The sequence below is a fragment of the Hipposideros armiger genome, unplaced genomic scaffold, assembly GCF_001890085.2.
Source record: "Hipposideros armiger isolate ML-2016 unplaced genomic scaffold, ASM189008v1 scaffold_98, whole genome shotgun sequence".
NCBI lineage: Eukaryota > Metazoa > Chordata > Mammalia > Chiroptera > Hipposideridae > Hipposideros > Hipposideros armiger.
The window spans coordinates 4062841-4086050 of NW_017731448.1; the positions used below are offsets into that span (position 1 = coordinate 4062841).

At 40.9% G+C, this 23210-nt stretch overlaps 1 protein-coding gene across 1 annotated transcript in view; it reads left to right on the plus strand.

Annotated features, from left to right (window-relative positions):
• Positions 1-13436, plus strand: part of DNAH5 (dynein axonemal heavy chain 5) — a 212920-nt gene extending 199484 nt beyond the window's left edge. The window contains exons 75-77 of the mRNA XM_019646195.1: positions 1428-1580; positions 2010-2241; positions 10949-13436. Of these exons, the coding sequence (XP_019501740.1) occupies positions 1428-1580; positions 2010-2241; positions 10949-11100 (537 nt within the window). The 3' untranslated portion in view covers positions 11101-13436. The remainder of the gene's footprint in view (positions 1-1427; positions 1581-2009; positions 2242-10948) is intronic.
• The last annotated feature ends 9774 nt before the right edge of the window (positions 13437-23210 follow it).

The following is a 23210-nucleotide window of genomic DNA, read 5'->3' on the forward strand; positions in this document are numbered from 1 at the left end:
TATTTGAGGGGAGGGAGCCTAATTAACGTCTGTTTCTTTGTTCTGTATTTAAGTGTGCACATGCATATGTATCTCCCCCCGGGGCTCCGGCGGTCCAAAGCAGTGGGTCCTGCAGGCAGCATAAGGTCCCTGGGGGAGTGCTCTTCTGTTGTCCTCTCCACCTTATCTGACGACACCACCACCCATCCCTCTAGTCACACAGCTTAGAAACTCAGAATCAACTTTGACCACACCCTTTCTTCTTCTCACCTTCAAGAAATTCATTGCCAAGGCTTTTCTGTCTGAACTGCCTCTCCTCATTGCCAATGACAGAGGGAGAACCTATCTGGTCACTGGCCAGTGCAGGTTTGTTCCCCACTAAACCAGCTCACTCAGCTTGGCCAGCACCTGGGAGGCCCTGGAACAGACGTCCTCAGGAGCCACCCTCCCAGTAATGGTTCCCTGTGCCCTCAGATCACATGTGGCATAAACACTTCTCTTTCAGGTAACACAGCTGTAAAGATAGGTTTGGAATGAGTTACCTTATTTGTAAAGTATCTTTTTATCCAGATTTCTCTTCTAATCAATATACTATCAGTCTTTGGAATCTCAGTGCATTTTGAAAAATAATAATTCATTCTTAAGATAATTGAAATTCAAGCGTTATATCTACCCAGGTCGATCATGACATTTATTCATACCTAAAATATTGTAATTACAGTAAAATGCTATAAAATATGATTCAGAGATAACTACCAGTGTGGTTGCTGATAACGTTAATGACACATTCATGCCCAATTTGATGACAGAAGCTCCGCACATGAATTCAGGCAGCAAGTTATGTATAGGCAATGCATGCAATTAATTTGTTGGTGGGAGAGGGACCTATGTTTCCATTTCTGCTCCTTCATCAGAGGAAATCAAAGTACGTTCTAAGGGACAAGAACTTCAGACAATGATTTGTTTGTCTCAATGAAAATGATAAGTGGAGAAAAACCATCTGTGAGTTATGAATCACAGAATATATTTTAAAGTGTTGATGAGGCTATGAGCACATTTACATAAATTTCTATCCTGTTTTTTAGTGGATCTATTGACAATGTAACCTAAGGAAAAAGAGTTGAAACCTGTTAAATTTAGTTCAATTAATTGTTTTGATTACTTTATAGCAGAATTGGTAATGAATATATTCACATGTGGAAGGTGATTCTATTGACAGCATAGCATCTGAGTTCTGAATCGATCTGGTATTCATGTGGTGATCATAACAAGGAGGAAGAATCATTTGGAAACTTAAATTTCAAAACCCCAAGGGAATTCATCTCTTTGAAACTTTTAGATTCTAAAAGTAATATTGGTATTCCACCATTTTTTGTTTTCTCTGTGAACATAGCCAGTTACCCAGCAGAATTAAGCCTGTATCAATTGTTTTAATGTATGCATTTCAGGCATCATGGGTTTCGAGTACATTGGGCTTCTGGTTTACTGAACTTATAGAAAGAAACTGCCAGTTTACGTCTTGGGTTTTCAATGGCCGACCCCATTGCTTCTGGATGACAGGCTTTTTTAACCCTCAAGGATTTTTAACTGCGATGCGACAGGTAAGAGCTTTGGCTTGAACCTCTTGTGTTATTTTCCTCTCCTTTTCTTCTTTCATTATAGTTTTAAAAAATATAATAAGGCAGAGAATGACTGTCTCTTTGGGGCACTAGCTGTTACATTGACCTAAACATAAATCCAGAAACTTGTTCTCAGGCTTTTTTTGTTTGTTATTTTTTTTATTTGTTATTTTTATATTTGATTTTATAGTATATATAATATATATGTATATACAAGTATTAGTGGGTAACTTGGGACATGGGTATTTGTTCTGAGAGAATCTTTTTAACTTTAAATTCTTTAAATAATATTCTGCGTCCTTTGCATTAGGGTAATTTGGTGCTACACTGTTGTCACTTTTATGATCTGCATTTTAAGACAAACCTCTAATCGCCAATTTCATCCTTTGCTTTTGTTCTTGCCCTGAGTAGGAGATAACTCGGGCCAACAAAGGCTGTGCTCTGGACAATATGGTGCTTTGCAATGAAGTCACCAAGTGGATGAAGGATGATATTTCTGCCCCTCCCACAGAGGGCGTCTACGTCTATGGCTTATATCTTGAAGGTGCTGGCTGGGACAAGAGGAACATGAAACTCATTGAGTCTAAACCAAAAGTGCTCTTTGAGTTGATGCCTGTCATAAGGATTTATGCAGAAAACAACAGTAAGTGCTCTTGTGCATTTAGGGATGGTTGGTGTTATTGGCTGGAATGACATTGTAAACATAGGCTCTCATTCTTGTTGTTATCATGTAATAAGGATTTGACTATTTTATCAACTAGCTTCACATTCAAACCCATATTTAATGAGTATCTATTGACCACTAGGCACTTCCTTGAGTGCTATGGGGGAGGCAATGGTTCTAGATAATTCTTGCCTATATACTAAAGCAGATATATAAAGATACTCATAAAATGTTAGAGGATGAGATAAGAAACAAGTATTTGGAATAGTTAATAAGTGATGGGAAAGGGGGTGAAGTGTGATGAAGTGGCCAGGGCAGCTGGCCCTGGACTGGGCTTGGAAGGATGGATATGAGGAGGTGGGACGAGTGGTATAAAGCAGGTTTCTAGGCAGGACTGACTGCCTGGGGCTCACTGGAGGCGGTGGCTTCACTAGTTTGGAGGTTGAAGCCAGCTTGTGAAACAGGTTGAATTTAGGGACTTCAACCTAATCCAGTGTCTAACGGTAAAATGCTGGATTCATATTTCAGACTATGACTGTAACAACACTTCTGTGAAACACACACATTATTCTACCTTGATAAAGTCATCAAAGCTCTGTTTGACAAGTCTAAAACGAAGTAAACTGTTTTCCATTGTTGGCTTGCTGTTTTCTGGACACCTTCGTTGTTGTATTTCGCTAGCTAACATCTTCCCAGCAACAACCACCTTTCAGCACACGTGGTGGGACTTTCTTGTTCATTTTATTTTGTTAAAATTTATTTTAATTTTAAATAAAAATTGTATGTAAGGTATACAGCATGATGATATATATATATGTATATATATATACACACACACACACACACACACACACACCACACACACACACACACACACACACACACACACACACACACACACACGGTGAAATGATTACTATAAACCATAAACTCTAGAGGTAGCTATGATAGCGATCCCACAAGGAAGTACTGATTTTGTGACAGAAACACCAAAGAGTTTTCTTTAAACACATAGTTCCTCTTTAAAAGGCCACTTTTAGTATCTCCATCCCTCAGATAAATATCCCTTTTGGAAACAAGAGTCAAGGGAAGAGAATTTATAAACTATGAGCATTTTCTTTTCTTTCTTTTTTTTTTGGCAAACATTGGCTGAATGCCTAATAATACCAGCTGGGACCATGGTTGCAAGGGACACAAAAGTAACCATGAACCAGATCCTGCCCACAGGGGACCCGTGGTTTAGTGAGGGAAACTGATGAGCAAACAGAATAGAATTTAAACATGTTATGATAGAGACACACTCAGGATGCACAGGGGGCCTAGGAGGAGAGTACAACTATGCCGGGAGGGGGTTGGTGGAGATTGCTTCTGAGATGTGCTCTGGAGGACAAGAATGATAGGGAGTTAGGGGTAGACTTTGCTTAGCAGAGGGAACTAGCACTCGCTCAGTTGGTCATTCCATGCTACTGATCTGGTGCTGACCATCTGCTGGGAGTACTTTGGTGTTGGGGTGCAGCAGTGCATAAAGCCCTGCCAGGACCCCACTCTCGCAGAAGTCAGTCCCAGAGAGGGGAGGGTAGCCGAAAAAGCGGAAGATATAGTTGATCCTTGTTACTCCAGGATTCTGTATTTATGAATTTGCCTATACTCTAAAGTTTATTTAGAACCCCCAAATCAATGCTTGTGGAACTTTTGCAGTCATTCGCAGACATGCATAAAGCACTGAAGACTTTGAGGCGCCCGCCATGCATGTCCCCTCTGAGGATGATTTAAGGTGATGCTCTGCCTTCTTGTCTCAGCTCTCCTACTGAAAACCAGTGTCCTGTTCATGGTCTATTTAGTGCTACATTTTCCACATTCTTGTACTTTTGCTGTTTAAAATGACCCAACCACAGCGCTGAAGTGCTGTCCAGTGTTCCTGAGTGCTGCGATGTGCCTTCTGGAGGAAACACGTGTGTTAGGTACGCTTCATGCAAGCATGAGTTACGGTGCTCTGGGCCTTGAATTCGATGTTAATGAATCAACAGCGTATATTCAAAAGGTGCCTTTAAGTAGAAACACACATGAAACAAGATTGCGTATTGATGAGTGGATGACAATGTGACCTGAGCCCTGCAATGACATTTCCCTGTATTTCCCCTAGGAGCCGTGGTTCTGTAGTCCCAGATTCAGTGTTCAAAGAATTTTACATACATGAGTCCCACGAGTAATAGAACCGACTGTAAATGAACATACTGATTTCAGATACTTGTTTCTAAAAGGAAAATGCACACACAGTCTGTTAGGGAGTGAAATAATTTAGGGGCTCAGGGGAGGCTTCACTGATGAGAGAACATTGAACTCTGAGACCCAAGTGACAGAAAGCAGCTGTGCTAATATCCAGGAGCAAGGGCAGGGGTGCGAAGGTGTGAGGTGTCCATGGACATGCTGGGTTTGAGGAACAGAAAGAAGGTAAGAAGGAAGAGGAGCTATGGAGAGAGAGCGCTCAGCACAGTTCTTGGCACCTGGCACCACTCAATAGATCTTTGCCGAATCTCAGAGGACACAGGTGTCTGCTTGGGCTCAGGCAGGCGTGCTGCCTGTGACTTCATGTTGACGGGCTCTTAGGTTGGTGGGAGGTCCTGGGGCCGTGACTGTTTTATAGAAATGATAATCCAACATTCTTGGAGCCAAAAATCGTATTTTAGAAATTTTGCTTTACCGTATTGTTGCAGCTAGTCAACATGTTGTAACAATGTTTCCCTTATAAAATGAAACAAAAATCCTTCTCACATGGAGTTAGGTGTTCCTTTTCTTATTTCTTGTGGCTAAATTGCAAAAATCCACTACAATATGACATTGACCATCTCAACATGGTAGTAATAAAGTAACAATTTTATCATACAAAGGCAATTCTTTATTACTTAAGAACAGATTTGTATAGAACTGTACTCACCCTGCTGGGCATTAGTCAGTGGTGATACTCAGGAGCAGCAGGTAAGGAGGAAATAAAATAAGCAAAGGAAAAGTGACTCATTTCAAAGGACTAAAAAAAGAAAAGAGAGACTTTAATTCTTTATTCTTTTTTTTGTTTGTTTCTATAGAAGTTGGTGGAAACTTGTTTTGCCAATTTGTTGTTGAGGACGTGTTCTTTAGTGATAAAAAGCTAACATTCTGGTGCTCTTTTCATACTGTAAATCTAATTTTCACTCAATTTTGCTCGCTGAATAGGGCTCTGATTGAGATACAGGGCTGTAGGATTGTTAATGGCTATAGTGTACTCCAAGAGTATAGCGTTTTAAAATTAAAATTCTTGTAATGAATTGTTTTTCTGTTCACATGAAGAGCAATTTTCAGTTTAAATAATTCATCATCGAATTTTACATACAGGACTGTTTTTTGTTTTGTTTTCAAAAAGATATCTAGATATTTATTGTAACTCTAAGAATTGAATGATGTGTCCCCACATGTTTATTTTATTCATATTTCTTGTTAAGACATCATGGGAAGTCACCCAAATAGTATGTGCCAAATTCACCAAGAGGGCAAAGCCACCCACACCAACCCAGATCCTCTCTCTGTTCTCAAAGAAAGTTGAAAAGAGGCAGAATAGGAAATACTTGTCTCCTTTACAGATTTACTCTATGGGCAGAGTGAGGCTTCAAAATGAACTGCAGTGCTGTAGCCGATGTGATAGGAAAACGGTGATTAGAACATTTTGGGGGAATGACGCAAGACTTATATGTACCTCTGGTCATGAAGTAGAGGGAGAAGTATCTCAGGGTCCCTGCAGCTAATGAAGCTATTTCCTGCGAGGGAAAAAGTGTTTCTAAGAACACCCAGCGACCCGCTCTGATCCAACACTGCAGATGTGGGGCTGGGCCTGGGGCTAGCCCCATGCTGCGACTGGTGACCTGAGCCCCACAGCATTGAATTCCCTTTCAGTTTGTAAACCTGGAACTCTGTGAAAATCATGGGGAACATAAGTCTGGGGAATTTGTTTTAGTATAAAGGTGTGGGGGGGGGGCGGCCAGGAAGGGGGGGCAGAGAGAGAGAGAGAGAGAGAGAGGCAAGAGGTTGGGGGGAGAAATCTAACACCCCTCAAGCATCTATTGCATTATAGACATTATACTATGACAGGTATTCACATATATTAACTTAATCTTTACAGCAACTCTGTAAGATATGATGCCTATTTACAGATGGGGAAATTAGGTGTAGAGACATGTAATTTGCCTATGATTCCTGGCTACCAAGGCTGGTATGAGTCACATTTGTCTGTTGTGGGGGTGGGGTGGGGGTGGTTGAAACCTCGGGGAGCTGCTGCGGTTAGTGTTCCACTTAAGATTATGCATTTAAGGAGCCCCTGCGGCGTCTGAGATGAAGCTGGAAAACCACGGCTACATTGAAAATGAGGACAGCCCCTTGCATTTTGAAGTCATGAGTTTATTTTTGTCAGGTACATGATGAAGTGGACACAGTGAAAATGAAACTGGCAGTTAACAATAAACATGTTCAGGTCTTAAATCACAGATAGAGGTGTAGGCTTTGAGCACTAAATACTTCAAGTGCTTTGGTTGTCACATAGCTTATAGTAAAAGATTAAGAAAATGTATTAGACATGTTCTGAGGGCCTCCCTGTAAAGCAAGTTCTAGGAGAAATGTTTAAAAGTACACGTTACTTGAGATAATGGAAAAATATGGCTAGTTAAGCACCAAACAATGATTGCTTCAATAATGGCGCTGGTCACAATATGACTAGTTTCTGCTCTTTGCTCTTTAAAGATAACGTCACAGGCACACAATTATGAGATATTTTGCAGAATCTTGGCTCTTCAACCCAGCACCCCTTGTTCTCGCAATATAATTTTGTGTTGCTGATTTCCTGCTTCTTTGTCCAGCAGGAATCAGTGCCTCCGGTGTCCCAAGGAGAATTTATGAATTTGTTTCACAGAAGGAGTACATGCCTTTAAGAAAGTTGTGACCAGCTGTTGATGCCCAGAAATCTGGCTGCACAAATTGTTCCCTGTGACTAAAGAACACAAACTTTCCCCTCGGTTCCCTGGAACTTCGCCTCCCTTACTCCTTAGCCTCATAGAAACCCCTGCTTTAGCTTATTGAGGAAGGCGGATTTGAGCTATCCTGCTCCCCCATCCACCAGGTTTGGCCAAATTGAGTAAACCTTTCTCTGTCTCCAAGCACCGGTGTTTCCGTGTTTGGATTTAGCTGCACATCGGAAACTCAGACCTGAATTTTGAGAGGTGGTTCAGCAACACAAGCGTCTGCCCTGTGCAGATGAGAGCTTTCACTCCCGATGGCACCCTCCCGCCATGCTGCTGGCTAAAGGTGGTCACCTCCCCTGCCCCCCAGTGGGGCCACATGTACTCAGGTAAAGGACAGTGAGCCAGACACCCGGATACTTGGGCGGCTCTCCTGGCTTTATCACCCTAGTAATTAGTCATGTGGCTTTGGAGGGGACTCAGATACACCACAAGTTGAAGTCAGATATCTAGTTATCCCCAGTTCACTTTCACATCTTCCTGCAAAGACGTAGAGGCACATATGCTTAGTATGCCGCAGCTGTCACTGAGATTAGACTGTGGGCTCTGGGTCCATACTGGCCAGGCTCGCGTCTCATCACCTACAGCTTTGCAACCTTGGACGAGTAGCTTACTTCCTCATGTCCCAGTTTTCTCATCTGTCAAATGGATTTAATAATAGCGCCCACCTCATAAGGTTGTTAACAAGAGTATTAAGCTGACAATGTCCAGCACATAGCATGCAATGAATAATTTTATTATTATTACTATTATTAATATGTTATCTCACATTCTTGTTGAAGGCTTGAAAGAAATATCACCTGTAAGTAAGAGTGCACTATTTAATAATTGAAATGTTATTAACAAAAGGGGGGTTAAATGCAGGAATGATTTAAAGGTTGCATAGGGGGGGTTTCCATGTAACTGGGTTATTTTGGTTATTGGATGGCATATATGATGCAATGATACACTATTAACATTTGGATGGAAAATGGAGGCTAGAAGGGAAGTTACTGAGTTAGAAAATGAAATTCCCTCCAGGTGTTTTATTCAAACCTTTAGGTCCTTAAAGCCTATAGCTCACGGATTCAGACAACCACTTCTCTCTGCTCTGCCCTGGAGCCTTAAGGCCTTAAGCATATTTAGCTGATTTGTTCTACCTACATAGCATGTTTATTTTCTTCTTCAGAGTCATTTGTCTAACCAGGCGTAATGGTTTGGAATCATCTGTTTATGTAGTTGTTTAGCGTCTGTCAGCACTTTCACGATGAAATTTTATTTTCGGTGGCTTCTAATCTGCTGCAGAAGTTCAGTGCATGCTGTGACTTGGCCACCTTCCATTCTGAAGCCGTGAAACGGAAATAAAGTGGGATTGATATTTCAGAGCCTTTGTACCTGCTTATGGAAATGAGCACGATTTTTTCCAATTCTGGTTTTCTTTGGGGGTTAAAATCCAACTAGTCAAATACTTGCCAAAGTGCGATGATTATAATTATCATTTGGTTGATAAAACGACAATGGCTTATGTCAAGATTTATAAAGTGATTGTTAGTCAAATGTTCATCCAGAAGAAGAATCAGTTATATTTTTGTTCTGTGTTTACAGATCCTAGGATTAAAGGGTTTAAATATATCAGCTAGTAGAGTTAGTATTGACTGCATTTCATGAATTCACATATATTCATATATTTGCCTAATTATTACTATGGCATCCCCATGGTAATTTAAAACATAATACCTAGACTTAAAAATTAGGTGATACATTAATTTAGATTGTTTCTAATGATTAATTTCATAAGATTGAAGAAACACAGAATTTTAAAGTACTGTAAAATATCTGTGACTTCGTTTTAGAACATGTTTTCTGAACCTTGGTGTTTTGGACTTTTTTGGCCCAGATAATGCTTTGTTGTGAGGGGCTGTCTTGTGTATTATTGGATGTTAGCAGAACCCCTGGTCTTTACCCACTAGATGCCAGTGGCACCCCACAACCCCAGTTGTGATGACCCAGAGTGTCTCCAGATAGTGGCAAGTGCCCCCCCCATCCTGGGGGTAAAATCACCCCTAGTTAAGAATCACTGCTTTAAAGTATTTATTTTATATTGAAACTTACCTATAACACTGTCATATTCAAATGTTTAGCTTCCAATAAAATTAGTTATAGTGGAGGGATGAGAAGACATGGCGCAGCAGGTTGAAGGTTTTATTGGGTCAAAAAATTGAGACTAACTTCTGATAATGTCTTACTTTTGTAATGTGTTAGAAAAAGCTAAATGAGTGCTTGCTTTGGCAGCAAATATACTAAAATTGAAAGGATACAGAGATTAGCATGACCTCTGCTCAAGGATCACGTGCAAATTTGTGAAGCGTTACCTAATTTAAAAAAAAAGGGAAGAAAGAAAAAGCTAAATTATTGAGCAAGTTAGTCTGGGGAAATAAATTCAATCAGTTTGATAGATTGCATTTAGAAAATGACAGTGTGTGTGTGTCATGCCTGTGTTTGTAATACTCATTCACCAAAGCAAAGTTACTAAGATAAATGTGTTTTCGTCTCCGTAGTTACGTGAGGGTCATTTATAATATTGGCCTTCCCAAAGAGTCCAAGGATGGGTGCAGACAACGTTTGTCCTGAAAAGATGTGGAATCTGAAAGAGAAGGGGAAATAATATACTGCTTCCTGAGATGGGTGTGATAAGATGTGCAGATAAACTCCTCTGGGCAGAGTGGACTTCGCCAGAAGCTAATGGAGCTGAAACTCCAAGGCTGTTCCATGCAGAGGCCCCCTCCAAAGTCCTATTTTGTGTCTGTAGATTCGTACCCTTTTTCTTAAAGGGCTCCATCCCCCAAATTGTTAAGTTTAAGACCCTACAAGACCTGGATCTGTCCCTGATCATGGGGTGTCCAGGCTGGAAGGAGAGCCTTTGGTTAGGGATGAGTGCAGTAGAGAGGATCTTTGAGGGGTGCACATCTTCAGGGTGTCTCTATGCCATGTGTGGTTTTGGAAACTCCATCTATTCCAAACGCCAAAAAGGTAGATTGAGTCTCAGGGAGCTGAACTCTGCCATGACTCTATTCCCAGCCATTTTTATTCTTCTGCACACGTGGAGAACTCAGGCCAACTGGTACGTGTGGGGAAGCAGAGATCCCCTGTCCTGTGATTCCAAATGTGGCTTGGACTGTGGCACAGAGGGTTGAAGACCGGGTTTTATAATAACAATACTAGTGAAATAATGGTGAGCACTTGTGCTAGGTGTCTGATGAAAAGGGACAGGTGCCTTGTGCCGTGGGCAAATCCTAAGGGAAAACGATGTGAGAGCACAGAATTTGTGGGGAAATAAAGGAGACCGGGTGGAGAAGGGCAGTTGAATTGACAGGCGGAAAGGAGAGGGAGGAAGAAAGGAAGTTCCTTGTCATGTCATGTGGGCAGGGGCTACTGTCAAGGACAAGAGGCCAGTGGAGCAAACCCGAGGACCTCTGGGTGTCTTGTCATACCCACTGGAAACCTGCAGTAGTGTCAGCTTCACATCTAATGATCAACTGACCTCGGGAAGAATGTGCCTCATTTTACCAAACCCACCTTTTTTTGGAACACATTTGGCTCTATGCTGTTTTGGCTGCTTACCTTAGAAATTCACCAAGTGTTTTCTTTTATGATTTTTTTTTTTTAAGCTCTAAGAGATCCTCGGTTTTACTCCTGCCCCATCTACAAGAAGCCGGTCCGAACAGACTTGAACTACATCGCCGATGTGGACCTCAGGACGGCCCAGGACCCTGACCACTGGGTGCTTCGTGGGGTCGCCCTTCTCTGTGATGTCAAGTAACATGGGGCCTGTCCCCCACCCAAGACTTCAGAAAATGCAGGATCCAAACTATCATAACCTTTATTCTTCTATGAGCGCTGAACAGTGTGTAAATTCCATTGCTCATAATTCATAAACTGCATAGATTTTCCCTAATCCTTAGTCCGATGCTCATTTATATTTAGCCTGTTTCACCATTAATGATCAATCACTGTGTTTGTTGAAAAGTCACTTGGTGATTTAAAAGTAAACTGTACAACTTCTAATGACATGTGGCCCCCAAATCCACAGTAGTACATTTTCTTCTTTACCCAACTCTAAAGACTGACCAGGTTAAGCAGACGATAGTTCCCTTCAAGAATTATTCTTTTGTTAATGTGTTTCTGGTGACAGCCCAGTTTGTAAAGACAACAAGTTTGTGCCGAGTTTGCTTTTATTGACTTTTTGCGTTTAGGTCAGGTTAAGAGATTTGTGTCCATGGCTCAAGCAGCCAATTAAAGAGACTTTTAAAAAAAATGGAAGGAAATAGGAGAATAGGATAAGAATGTGAATGGATGTATAGACAATTTGTGTTATCCTATAAACATAGAGAATAATGTTCAATCCCACTCATAATTAATAATGACATACTAATTAATATCTGTTGTAAGAAAAAAAATTAAAGCCAAAAGAAAATTGTGGTGAGGTCTTTGTAAAAATGATTCACTCACAGATTCCTAGAGCAATGTAAACCGACCCATCCTTTTTATAAAAAGATTAAATAAGCACAGAAAGAGCCATAAAAGGATTCACATGCTTTGATCCTTATTTTCTCTCTAGGAAATCTATATGTACCATGGAAACCATTTAAAAAGCTGAAGAGTTATATATAAAAATACATTTAGTAACAGAAAGAAACAAAGAAATGTTCTGAATGTCCAATAATAAGGCTCTGCTTAAGGAAGTTAGGAGATATTAGGCAGCCATGAAAATAATATTTAAATTTTACAATGTGGAAATGGTAAGCACATGCTATTAATTGAAAGTTATAGTTAATAAAATACTGCATACTGTGTATAACCATAAAATGTAATTGCATGTGCAGAAAGATGAGATGATAATATGGAAAAATAAAAACAGGTGTGATAACATGGTACCGGTTTCAGTGAACTTGAAAAAAATTTAATGAGTGGAAGAAAATATAGGGAAAGAAATAAAGGCTTAGGTGATTCATGGGGACTCACATGGGCTCTCATTAATTTAGAAAATACGATCTAAGGAACTTTTCCTATATTTTTATTTTAAATTCTAGTTAGAAAGTATAACCTGTTTCATCTATAATCTATTGACTAGAAAACTCGGTCAGTATTAAATTAGAATTGTGGTTTACAAATGTTTGGTTGACTTTAGATCAGCATAACTTGCTTCTGGTGATAAAAGGTTTCATAGGGAGGCAGGGTTACAAGGACACAGGTGTGGGTCTCTCTCACTAGGCTTTGCTGTGTGACAAGTATCACCTTATGCTAATTATGATGAAAATTTGGCCTGAGTGATTGACATGACTCACATTCATCTTGGATAATGCTGTTTTTATTTGAGCAGCTTCTGAATTAATATATCAGTTGATTTGTGTGGATTGAGGTAAGATCATTATTTTGAAGAACATGCAAGGAACACGTGAAAATGATGTCAATCAATAAAAAGTTGTTCAAGAATGTTCTTAATCGTGATTGCTATTTATCAGAAAGGGGATGGGCGCCATCGAATACCCAGAAATTAAGTTTTCAAAACGCGATTTTATATCAAATAACTTGAAAATGTGTACTTTATGTAATTTTGGGATATACCCCTGTTGGCATATATGTAATGAGTTTTGGAGACCCAAAGTAGAAAAGGACAACATGAAAATGACTAGAAATTTGTAGGAATGTTTCAGCAAGGAATGTCTGTGAAGCAGTGAAGAGCCAATGAGGGAGGCTTCACCTCCACCTCCAATGCCCCAGCTCCCACCCACTGAAGGGTGCTCTGTATTCTACTGACTCAGGGAGCAAGTGAGGACCCACTGATTGAAACTTCCAGCTGATGGAGAGAGCTCTGCTGGCTGCTTGGTATGCGAAAAATATTGTGAAGGTGGTGGTGCTACTGCAGAGTGATAGATCCGTCTTTTTCATCTGTCTATTGATTTATTAAAAATTATTGATTTTGCACCTGCTGTGTGTCAGACACTGATGCACTGGTGGGATGATGGTGGGAAAAAACTGTCACAGTCTCTGATTTCATGGAATTTACATAAGAGGAATAGACACAGAAAATAAGCAATTACTCAGGTATGTAATTTTATGTTATCTCAATTATGATTGTGTAACATCACACATGTGAGATATGTAGAGAAATATATAAAAATTGTGCATTAAGTGCTATGAAAGAAAATAATGGATGCTATGAGTGAGAAGAACAGAGGAACCTGTAGCATTTGGGGTGTGTTGAAGGTTAGCAGGCAGAAGCCACATACAGCATCCCCATTTATTTGTTTATTTTATTTTATTTTTTTGGGGGGGGGAACACAGACTGCAGAGGTTATTATATTTTGATTATTTTAAATAACTTAAAAAAATTTTATTGGGGAATCGGGGAAGGGAAACAAACAAGTTGCTGTTCTTTGGTTCTTCAGTCTAGTTGTGGAGGACATCGCTTCACTGGCCCATATTGGTATTGTGATCAATGCACTTTTCCTGGGTGAGGCAGTTGCTTGCTGGCCATTGGACGGCCGCTCACGGTGGCTCACGGCAGCTTACGAAAGCGCACGGCAGCTGCTGGCCAGCCCCACTGCAGCTTACGCTGTTGCTGGTGACTCATGGCAGCCCAGTGCCAGGTCGAGCTGTTGTTCACCATCTTAACTGTAGAGGGCGCAGTGTCACTGGCCCTCCTGTGGGATCCGAACCGGGGCCCTGCTGCTCAGAGCTGGCGTCCCAAGCCAATGCCTAACCAACGCGCCACTTGGCTAATAATTTTTTATTTTTCAATTACAGTTGACACCCAATAATATATTAGTTTCAGGTGTACAACATAGTGATTAGACATTTATAGAACTTATGAAGTGATCACTCCAATAAATTTATTACCCATGTGACACCATATATAGCTATTACAATATCATTGACTATAATCCTTATACTGTACTTCACATCCAAATGACTGTAACTACCAATTTGTACCTCTTAATCCCTTTCCCCCTTCACCCATCCTTTAAACCCCCCTCCCATCTGGCAACAATCAAAATGTTCTCTGTATCTATGAATTTATTTCTGTTTTGTTTATTTTGTTTTTTAGATTCTGCATAAGTAAAATTATATGGTATTTGTCTTTATCTGACTTATTTCACTCAGCATAATGCCCTCTAGGTTCATCCATGTTGTTGCAGATGGTAAAATTTCATTCTTTTTTATGGCCGAGTAATATTCCATTGTATAAATGTACTTTTTTATCCATTCATCTATTAATGACACTTAGGTTTCCATTATTTTGATTACTATAAATAATGCTGCAATAAACACATGGGTGCACACGTCTTTTCAAACTAGTGTTTCGGGTTTCTTCGGATAAGTACCTTGAAGTGGGATAACTGAATCCTTCTTTGCCTCTTGTTATAGCCTTTGTTTTAAAGTCTATTTTGTCTAGTATAAGTATTGCTACTCTAGCTTTTTTTGTTTGTTTCCATTTTCATGAGATATCTTTATCGATCCCTTTATTTTCAGTCTGTGTGTGTCTTTTGATCTGAAGTGAGTTCCTTGTAGGCAGCATATGTAAGGGTTTTGTTTTCTTATCTATTAAGGCCCCCCCATGTATTTTGATTAGAGCATTTAATCCATTTACACTGAAATTAATTATTGATAGATACTGTATTTTGCCAGGTGTAATGAGCTCACGTGTATAATGCACACCCATGTTTTTAGCCCAAACTTTCAGGAAAAAAAATCTTTCATTTTAATTATCTAATTCAAATTTTTATTTGTTTATATTTAGGTACTTGTGTTTTGTATTATAAAGGCATTTTGCATTTATTTCTTAACATATTATGGTACAAGAAATTTTTTGTACAATAACACATTTACAATATTTACACATCATAGAAGGACAAGAACTCTTCATTGTTGCAAGTTCATTGTAAGTTCAAAAAAACCGATTATAGTATTCCAGGGTATTATTTTGCATATTGATATCATTGATTTCTAGAGTTACACTTTTAACTCATAAGCATAAATAAAAGAATTAAAAACATTTATATATATATGGAATTAGTACCATCCATGTATAATGCCCATCCTTATTTTTCCCTCATAAATTTGGGCAAAAAAGTGCACATTATATACGGCAAAATATGGTATGTAGTTATTGCCATTTTATTATGCATATATTTTATCTTTCTTCTGCTTAAAGAAGTCCCTTTAACATTTCTTCTAATACTGCTCTGGTGGTAAGAAATCCTTTGGCTTTTTATTCTCTTTATCTGTCCCTCAATTGTAAATGATAAACTTTGATGGGTAATCTTGGTTGTAGGTCCTTGCTGTTCATCACTTTGAATACTTCCTGCCAATCCCTCCAGGCCTGCAAAGTTTCTGTTGAGAAATCAGCTGACAGTCTTAAGAGAGCTTAGTAGAGTGGCCTTATGTAGTAAGTGCTCTGTGAGGCCCAATGGTGTAGTCTTCTTGGTCATCTGAGCCAGGTGATCCAGGTGTGTCCATTTTATGGTTTGTGTGTGCCCTCCTGTTGTAGTTGAGCCTTGGTTGCAGTTGGCATTGTTAATGGGAGGGATTGACTCTCAGGCTGATTGGTTGTGAGGACTGGCTGTGACTACAATGGAGGAGCTGTTGTGCAGGGGCTGACCCTATGGAGCAGGGTTCACTTTAGCAGGGCTCTGGTGCCTGCCCAGCCTTCCCTTTGGGGGTGTCATTTGTGGAGGTGATTGGGTCTTGGTCTAGCATGGTCTGAAGCTGGCCACTTGATGTATTGGTTCTGCATCTTCTTGAGTGGGAGGGCTCAATGCAGGCCAAGGTCAGCTGCTGCCTGTGCCCTTCCTAGGGTCACTTAGTATGACTTACAAAGTCATCTGCAGATTGTTGCCACTTGTGCAGGGCTTGGAGGTGCCTGGGAGAAGCTAAGGTGCAAATTGAGGCCAGCTGCCACTGTTGCCAGGCTTGGGGCTACTTAGCAAGAGGTATGGGACACATTGAGACCAGATGTTGCTTGTTTGGGGTTTGTGAACCTGTGAGAGATTTTAGGAAAATACATAGCATGAGCCAAGACAGGCCATTTGTGTTGAAAAGCCATTGAAAGCAGCTTGGATGGGTCTGCAAATGGGTGGGGGCGGGGTCTCAGGTAATCATCAGGGCGGGGCAAACAATGTTAGCCAGGTTGCTGGAGACTCAGATGTGGCGCCTGAAGGCTGGGTTAGGAGAGGGCTCAGCAAAGGAACAATGGCCTCTGTCATCTCTTCTGTCTGGGACTCCAGGTCTCACCCTGCGGCCAGACAATTCAGTTCCCTGAACCTGGTGCCTTTTGAGCTGCTGTCCCAGTGCTGGTACTCAGAGCAAGTGACACCATCAGTGGGTAAGTCCATGTGAGGGCCCTTTAAGAGGAGTGCCTAAGATCTCAGCCACCCTCCATCTCACTCAGCCTCAATCTCCACTGGTTTTCACAGCCAGAGATTATGAAGACTTCTCTTCCCGTTACTGGAACCCCGGGCTGGGGAGCCTGGAGTGGGGCTGTGACCCCTTGCTCCTCATGGGGGAACCTTCACAGCTGAGATATCCCTCCTGATTTTCAATGGTCACACGTGGGTGTGGGACAGCTTGTTCTGAGTTTCTGCCCCTCCTACAAGTCTCAACGTGGCTTCTTCTGCATGTCCTTGGTTGTAGGGCTTTTCAGTTAGACTTCAGACGATTCTCAATGATGGTTCTTCTGTAATTTAGTTGTAATTTTGATGTGGTCATGTCAGGAGGTGAGCACAGCATTTACTTACTCTGCCATCTTGACCAGAACCTCAATTATATTTTGGTTTGAATCCTGCCCCAGGGCCCAGTGCAGGGGCAGCTGATGGAACAGTGCCCAGCCTTTCTGTGAAAGGAGGCTAATTCACTTAATGTATTGGCCTGAGGGGCAGGCATCTAATTTCACACACACCTAGCATGAAAGCCCCTTTGGTGATGTGGGCAGGTGGGCTCCATCTTCCCGCTTTTCCCCATTTATTTTTAACTAAGGACACAGAGTATAACAGCAGTTAGGAGCTCCCCTGAGCTGGAGTAGCTACTGCACGTTCTTGCTTGGCTTTTACTGGTCCTCTGGCTTCCCTATGCAGCTCACAGTGACCAGTGAGCCTCTCTATACAAGTAGGGTCCTTCCAGAATTGAAATAAAGTTAAAATTTTGCCGTAGTAAGAACTGCCGCATGTGGGTGTGGGACCAGACTATTCCTCATCTACTTGAAACGCAGATGCTTGGGGCTGACATCTCCATTCCACAGCTACTTGCCTCAGTCTTCTGTGAGCCTCCCTGAAGGAAATGTTGGCAAACATTGAACCAACTCAGCATCCATAAGGCCATTAAAAGTCACAGAGCTATGGCCCAAGGGTTTTGGGACAATATCTACTATGGGCACTCTTTCCCTGGAGAGACCTAATTTGACTGGGCCATAAGGACAGGTAGCTCTGTGGAGGTGATGTCTACATTTAGATATGAAGGAGAAAGGGAAAACATCTCGGACCCATATGTATTGAGGACTTACCTCCTGCTCCCTAAAGGGAGGAGGGGTGAGCATGGTGCCTAAAGGAGGACTTACAGGAAACCTGGCCTGGAGGGGAGGGCTGAGGAGTGCTGCTTTCTAAATACAATTTCAAACCTTGTTATGACTGTTGCCAACCACAGAATAGTGGCTGATTGAAAGCATATGTTTGTAAGTCATTGGAGCGAGAAGTACTTCTTTGTGTAAAATGCTATTTGCAATGGAAAAATCTTTTTGTAAAGAATTCAACATTAAGAGACATGATGAGCAAACCACAGATTTTACTGTTAAGTAGCTTGCAGGATTCTCCAGTACAGATAAAGTATATGGCATCAACAATGCATCAATGATAAAGTTTTGTTTAAAGATGAGGCATTATGGAAAAATAGAATATGTTAATGCACACTGACAGTGTAGTTTATAAAATTTTTGCAACACAAAATGTTTAGTAATGATAAAAATGTTATATGTATGTACAAGCAATTTCCTCTTAAAGATATAATATCCCCCACCACCCAAATTTGTAGCACACCTTTTTTTTTTTTCCTTTATCAAGCCCTGATGAGGTACATAATTGCTGTTACATTTTAAATGCTGTTCTCTTACAAGTATTAGGAGTGATTTTTACGATTATATATGCAACTCATTACCGTTGATTAGTAGCCTCTGTCATCGCATCAAAACAATGCCTGTTAAGGGTAAACAAATGGTACTCTTATATTCACAATATGGTCCTCCAGATGCTTTGGAAAACCAATAAACAAATCAGTAGGTTATGAAAACAGGAGGAAATCCAGTAGTTTGGGCTGGTAATTTTTCTTGTGTTTAGTTCTAGAAATTTTGAACTTTATGCATTCTGGTCAATTGACTGGCACCTGCTATCTCCAGTATTTGCATATTGTATCCACAAATACCTCCAAAGAAAGCGAGGAGAGAAGTCAAGGTCAGCTTTAGAATCAGAGATTTGGCTAGGAGACTGGAAGCCCACAAACACATTCTTTGCCTTTTTTAAATGGTGAGCCTCCTTCTGTGCTGTCCTTTAAACATGATGAATCTTATCAATGCACAAGCCGAATGTATGCTTACCCACTCTGCACTGTGAGGGGCGTGTCTGGCCCTTCAGCCCAGGCAACCATGAAGATGAGAAGCCAGGTAGACAGTAATTCTAGGTTGAGTCATTCTCTCTCCTTTCATTTGCATGAAAAGAAATGAGCATAAAAGGACTCAGTGGGAAGGCAGGAAACTGAGGGGTAGAAGGAAGGATTCTGAGTGGGGTGGGATGACAGATAAGAAGCATCTGCCTTCTTTTCCTCAGACACTGTAAGAATTCAGTTAGTTATGCACTGCCTAACAATGGGGATACCTTCTGTGAAATGGTCGTTAGTCAATTTCATCATTATGCAAACATCACAGAGTGCGCATACACAAACCTAGATGGTGATGGGATATACCTATGACACACCTAGGCTGTATGATGTAGCCCACTGCTCCCAGGCTACAAGCCTGTACAGCACGTTACTGTAGAAAACAACATGAGATTAAATCATGCACAAGAGGAAATGATGCCACCAAGAGAGGAGGAAAACATGAGATATTTGCTTCTGGTGTAACATGGCATACTGTCTTAAGCAAACTTTTTTTTTATTAAGTAGGAAGAGTATGCTGTAAAAGAACAATAGAAAGTATAGTATAATAAATACATAAACCAGTGGCATAGTCACTTATTACCGTTATCAAGCATTATGTAGTGTATATAATTGCACACGTTACAGGTTTACAAGACTGGCAGCAAGGTTAGTTTACACCAGCATCACCACAAATACGTGAGTAATTATGACAGCTATGGCACCGCTAGGTGATAGGAGTTTTAAAGTTTCATAATAATCTTATGGAACTACTATCGTATATGCGCTCCATCATTGACCAAATGACATTGACCAAATGTCGTTATCTGGTGCATGCCTGTATTAACCCTGGCAGATCAAGACAATCAATGAAAAATCCCCTTAAAACTCTTTGAATGAGCCTTTAAGAAATAGCTTCCTAATCCCCTGGATGTCAAAGTCGTCATTGCAAAATGCCAACAGTACTAGGATCTACTGTTATAATTTCAGTGCCTGAAAAGATTTAAGGTTTTATAAGAGTCGCATCTGCTTCTCCCTTTTAGGGACATCAGTGAAGCCACTGTGATTAGGATGATGGCTATCTTTCCTAGGCCTGCTTTGTGCCTTGGTGATTTAGAACCCCATTCCCACAACTCCGCATTTCCAGGTCAGTTTAATTTTTTCTGAGTTTGAGTTTATGTTGGGTGGGTGCGGAGCCTTGCCCTCCCTCTAATTTGCATGCCAAATGCCATTTTTCACTGGGCAATCCTTGATCGCTTTTTGCTGATCAAGTGCATCCTGTGGGTAAAGCCAGGACATACGCAGCCTGCTGCTATGTTCCTGTTCTAGCAGGGCTGTAGGAACACTGCTCATACCTTGCGTCATGTATTTCTTCACTTAGTCTAATATGCATAGCATTCGTATCAAATGCAATCACAAATGGACTTGCCTGGGAAGCCAATTAAGTTTTCCCTAATACTTTGTGCAGGAGTCCATTTTAATAAGGCCATATACTACAGAGTTCATGAGTACTTGAGAAGGGAGAAAGATGCAATGTGAGGAAGGACACCGAGGAGACTGCCTGGAAAGTCACAGAATGGGGAGGTTTGTGCAGGACTATGAAGCAAAACACATGCTCTAGCTGATACTGAACACACCTTTTTGCTGCTGGGTACAGTTTAAAATTCACTCTGTGGTGTATTGCCTCACTCAGCACAGTCTGCTGTGATCTATCCGTTTATAATTTATTTATGCAAATACTTAAAGCAAATCCCAGGAGACCTGTAGAAAAAGAGTTTATAAAACATTTTAGTGTATTATCACTTGAAAAGTGATCATTTGCATGCACCAATGAAACTTTTTGCTGTTTTAGCAAATAGTGAAAGTGTTTTCAGTGTCTCAGGAACATAATAAATTGCTATTGTTCACATCTTATATCCCCTGATACATTATATTACTGCTCACAAAGATTTATAAGTGGTACAAATGAGGGATTTTAAGAAGATGATCATTGTAAGAGTAATCATATTCTTGGAAAACAAAAATTCTTTTCTAGGTATTTTGATTGTATTCGAAATCAGAACATTGAGCATTAACTGGAGAAAATAGCTAATGACTATGTCTAGTTGCTTTAGCCTATTTTGGTGTGCTTTTGTTTGTTTTTCTAATCTGTTTTTCCCATGCTATAAGTCTATCAATAATCTTCAGTGGGAAAAAGCAGATAATGTTTGTTTGACCCATATTGATACCATGTAAGAATGGGGGATTAACTGACAAATTCAGCTGAATGTGGAGAAGTGAGACACCTTTTTAAAGTTGGTGTTAAAGGTGTAGGATCATTGCACAGTTCATTATTTTGATCCCTGCTGGTACTAACATGTTTGCATTTAGATGTAAGTAAACTATTGCTAATACAAATAAATATGTATTATGTACAATTCATAGAAGAAACATGTAAGGTCCTAAAACCCATGTCTTATATATGAATAAAAATAAATAGCTTATTTCAGGAAAATTTAAATTCCCTTTTTATATAACAGGAGTGGGCCTATAGGTGAATGTGAAAGACAATGAGAAATCACCTGGGAATTAAATGGACCTTAGTAATATAATTTCATGCCAGCCTCTTCATGATTTATAACTGTACATCTCATGGGAGAAATATGACACCAGACAGAGCTGTGTCACAGCCACACAGTTGCCTATGCTGGGGGTCTGTATCTTGCTGCAGTGATGGCCTTGGGGTTCTGGGACATAGGGGCCATAGCCCAGCCCCTGCGACAGAAGGTCACTCTATGATGAGTATGGCATTAGAGAGTCTGCAGCCACTAATATAAACCCCAAGGTGGTTTACAGGATTATGTAGAATGGGACAAACCTTTGCCAAGTTGTAAAACCCTCAGATTGTCTTTATATAAAGACCATTTCCTCTATCTTGTCACCACCTTCAGTCACATCCTTGAGTCTCATCAGATTGAACTGCTAGTGGCTTAAGATGGGACCCCTTTGAAGCAATACTTGCATCTAGATAGAGATCTGGACTTAAGGAGGCCACTGTGTGTTATGCTTCACTGGCCTAGACTATTCTTTTGCCCTTCAGGAAACACAGCCAGAATTTTCAGTGAAGCATCTTTACAATGTGGGGCATGGTTGACCCATGGATATCACAGGTTGTCTTTCAAATTTTACTTCATGTTAAAAGGAGCATCTCATAGGTGAGAGCAGGACAGAAGCTGTAGGTCCAAACCCACCCCTGCTTACTTCAATAGAAATGAATACTATTTTGTTATAAAATGAAAGACCAGGGATGCCATAACCAAATGGCACCTCAGGACAATAATTATAAACCTGAATCCCCTGGCTTGGTCAATCATGTATTTGTATTTCAAGTTGATTTGAAAATCACTATTTTCTAGGCTCCAACTAGTTGCCCAAATGCTCTGTTAACCACGAGCATCTTTATATGTCACTGTGACACATCACAGGTACAGAGTCTACTCTGCAACAAAATGTCCATGGGAAGAAGTCAGAGTTCTAAGCCCTGCTCTGCTGAAGGTTCTAGATTTCCCACCTTTACCATCTACTTGCCCAACTCACGTCCCCAGGTGGTGGCTGTCATCAGCTGGGGCACCACAGGAAGGGAGTGTGAGGACCCCCAGGCCCTGGAGGTCCAGCCTGGATCACTTCCCGCTCTCTGAGACATTCCTCACTCCCAGCGGGTGCCCGGGCACACCCTTTCTTGCCTACTGTGATGCTGGAAGGCAGGAGGGCGGCCAGAGAAATGGGGGCATTTGGAGCCCACAGACTGGTTCAAACCCTGCAGCTGCCATTTACTAGTTGGGTAATTTGGGAAACTTAGCGTTTCTGAGGCATTGTTTCCTTGTCTGTAAAATGGGGAAACAGTCCATTCCCTGTGAGGCTTTTGTGAGGCACAACAGAGGCAAACAATCAGAAAGTGCCCAGGACAAAGGGGTGCTCAGCAAAGGTCTGTTCCTCCCCCGCAACCCCATCCCACCATGATGGAAGTCAATTCGGGCAAGGCGGAGGGAGGTGGTGGCCACCCCCTGGCGTGAGGATGCTTCTTTAAGAAACAGTCTTAAAAAAAAAAAGAGGTGATTATGATGGTGAGCAGGTGCATTCCTTCTCCTCCTGCTCCTAAGGCAGTAAGCCCGACTTCAGCCGCATCGTCACCATCCCCTCCTTGTTATCAGTTTACAAGAACTGATTTCTTCGGGTTCCTTTTGACTTTATTGTTTTGATGTGAGTGCGTTT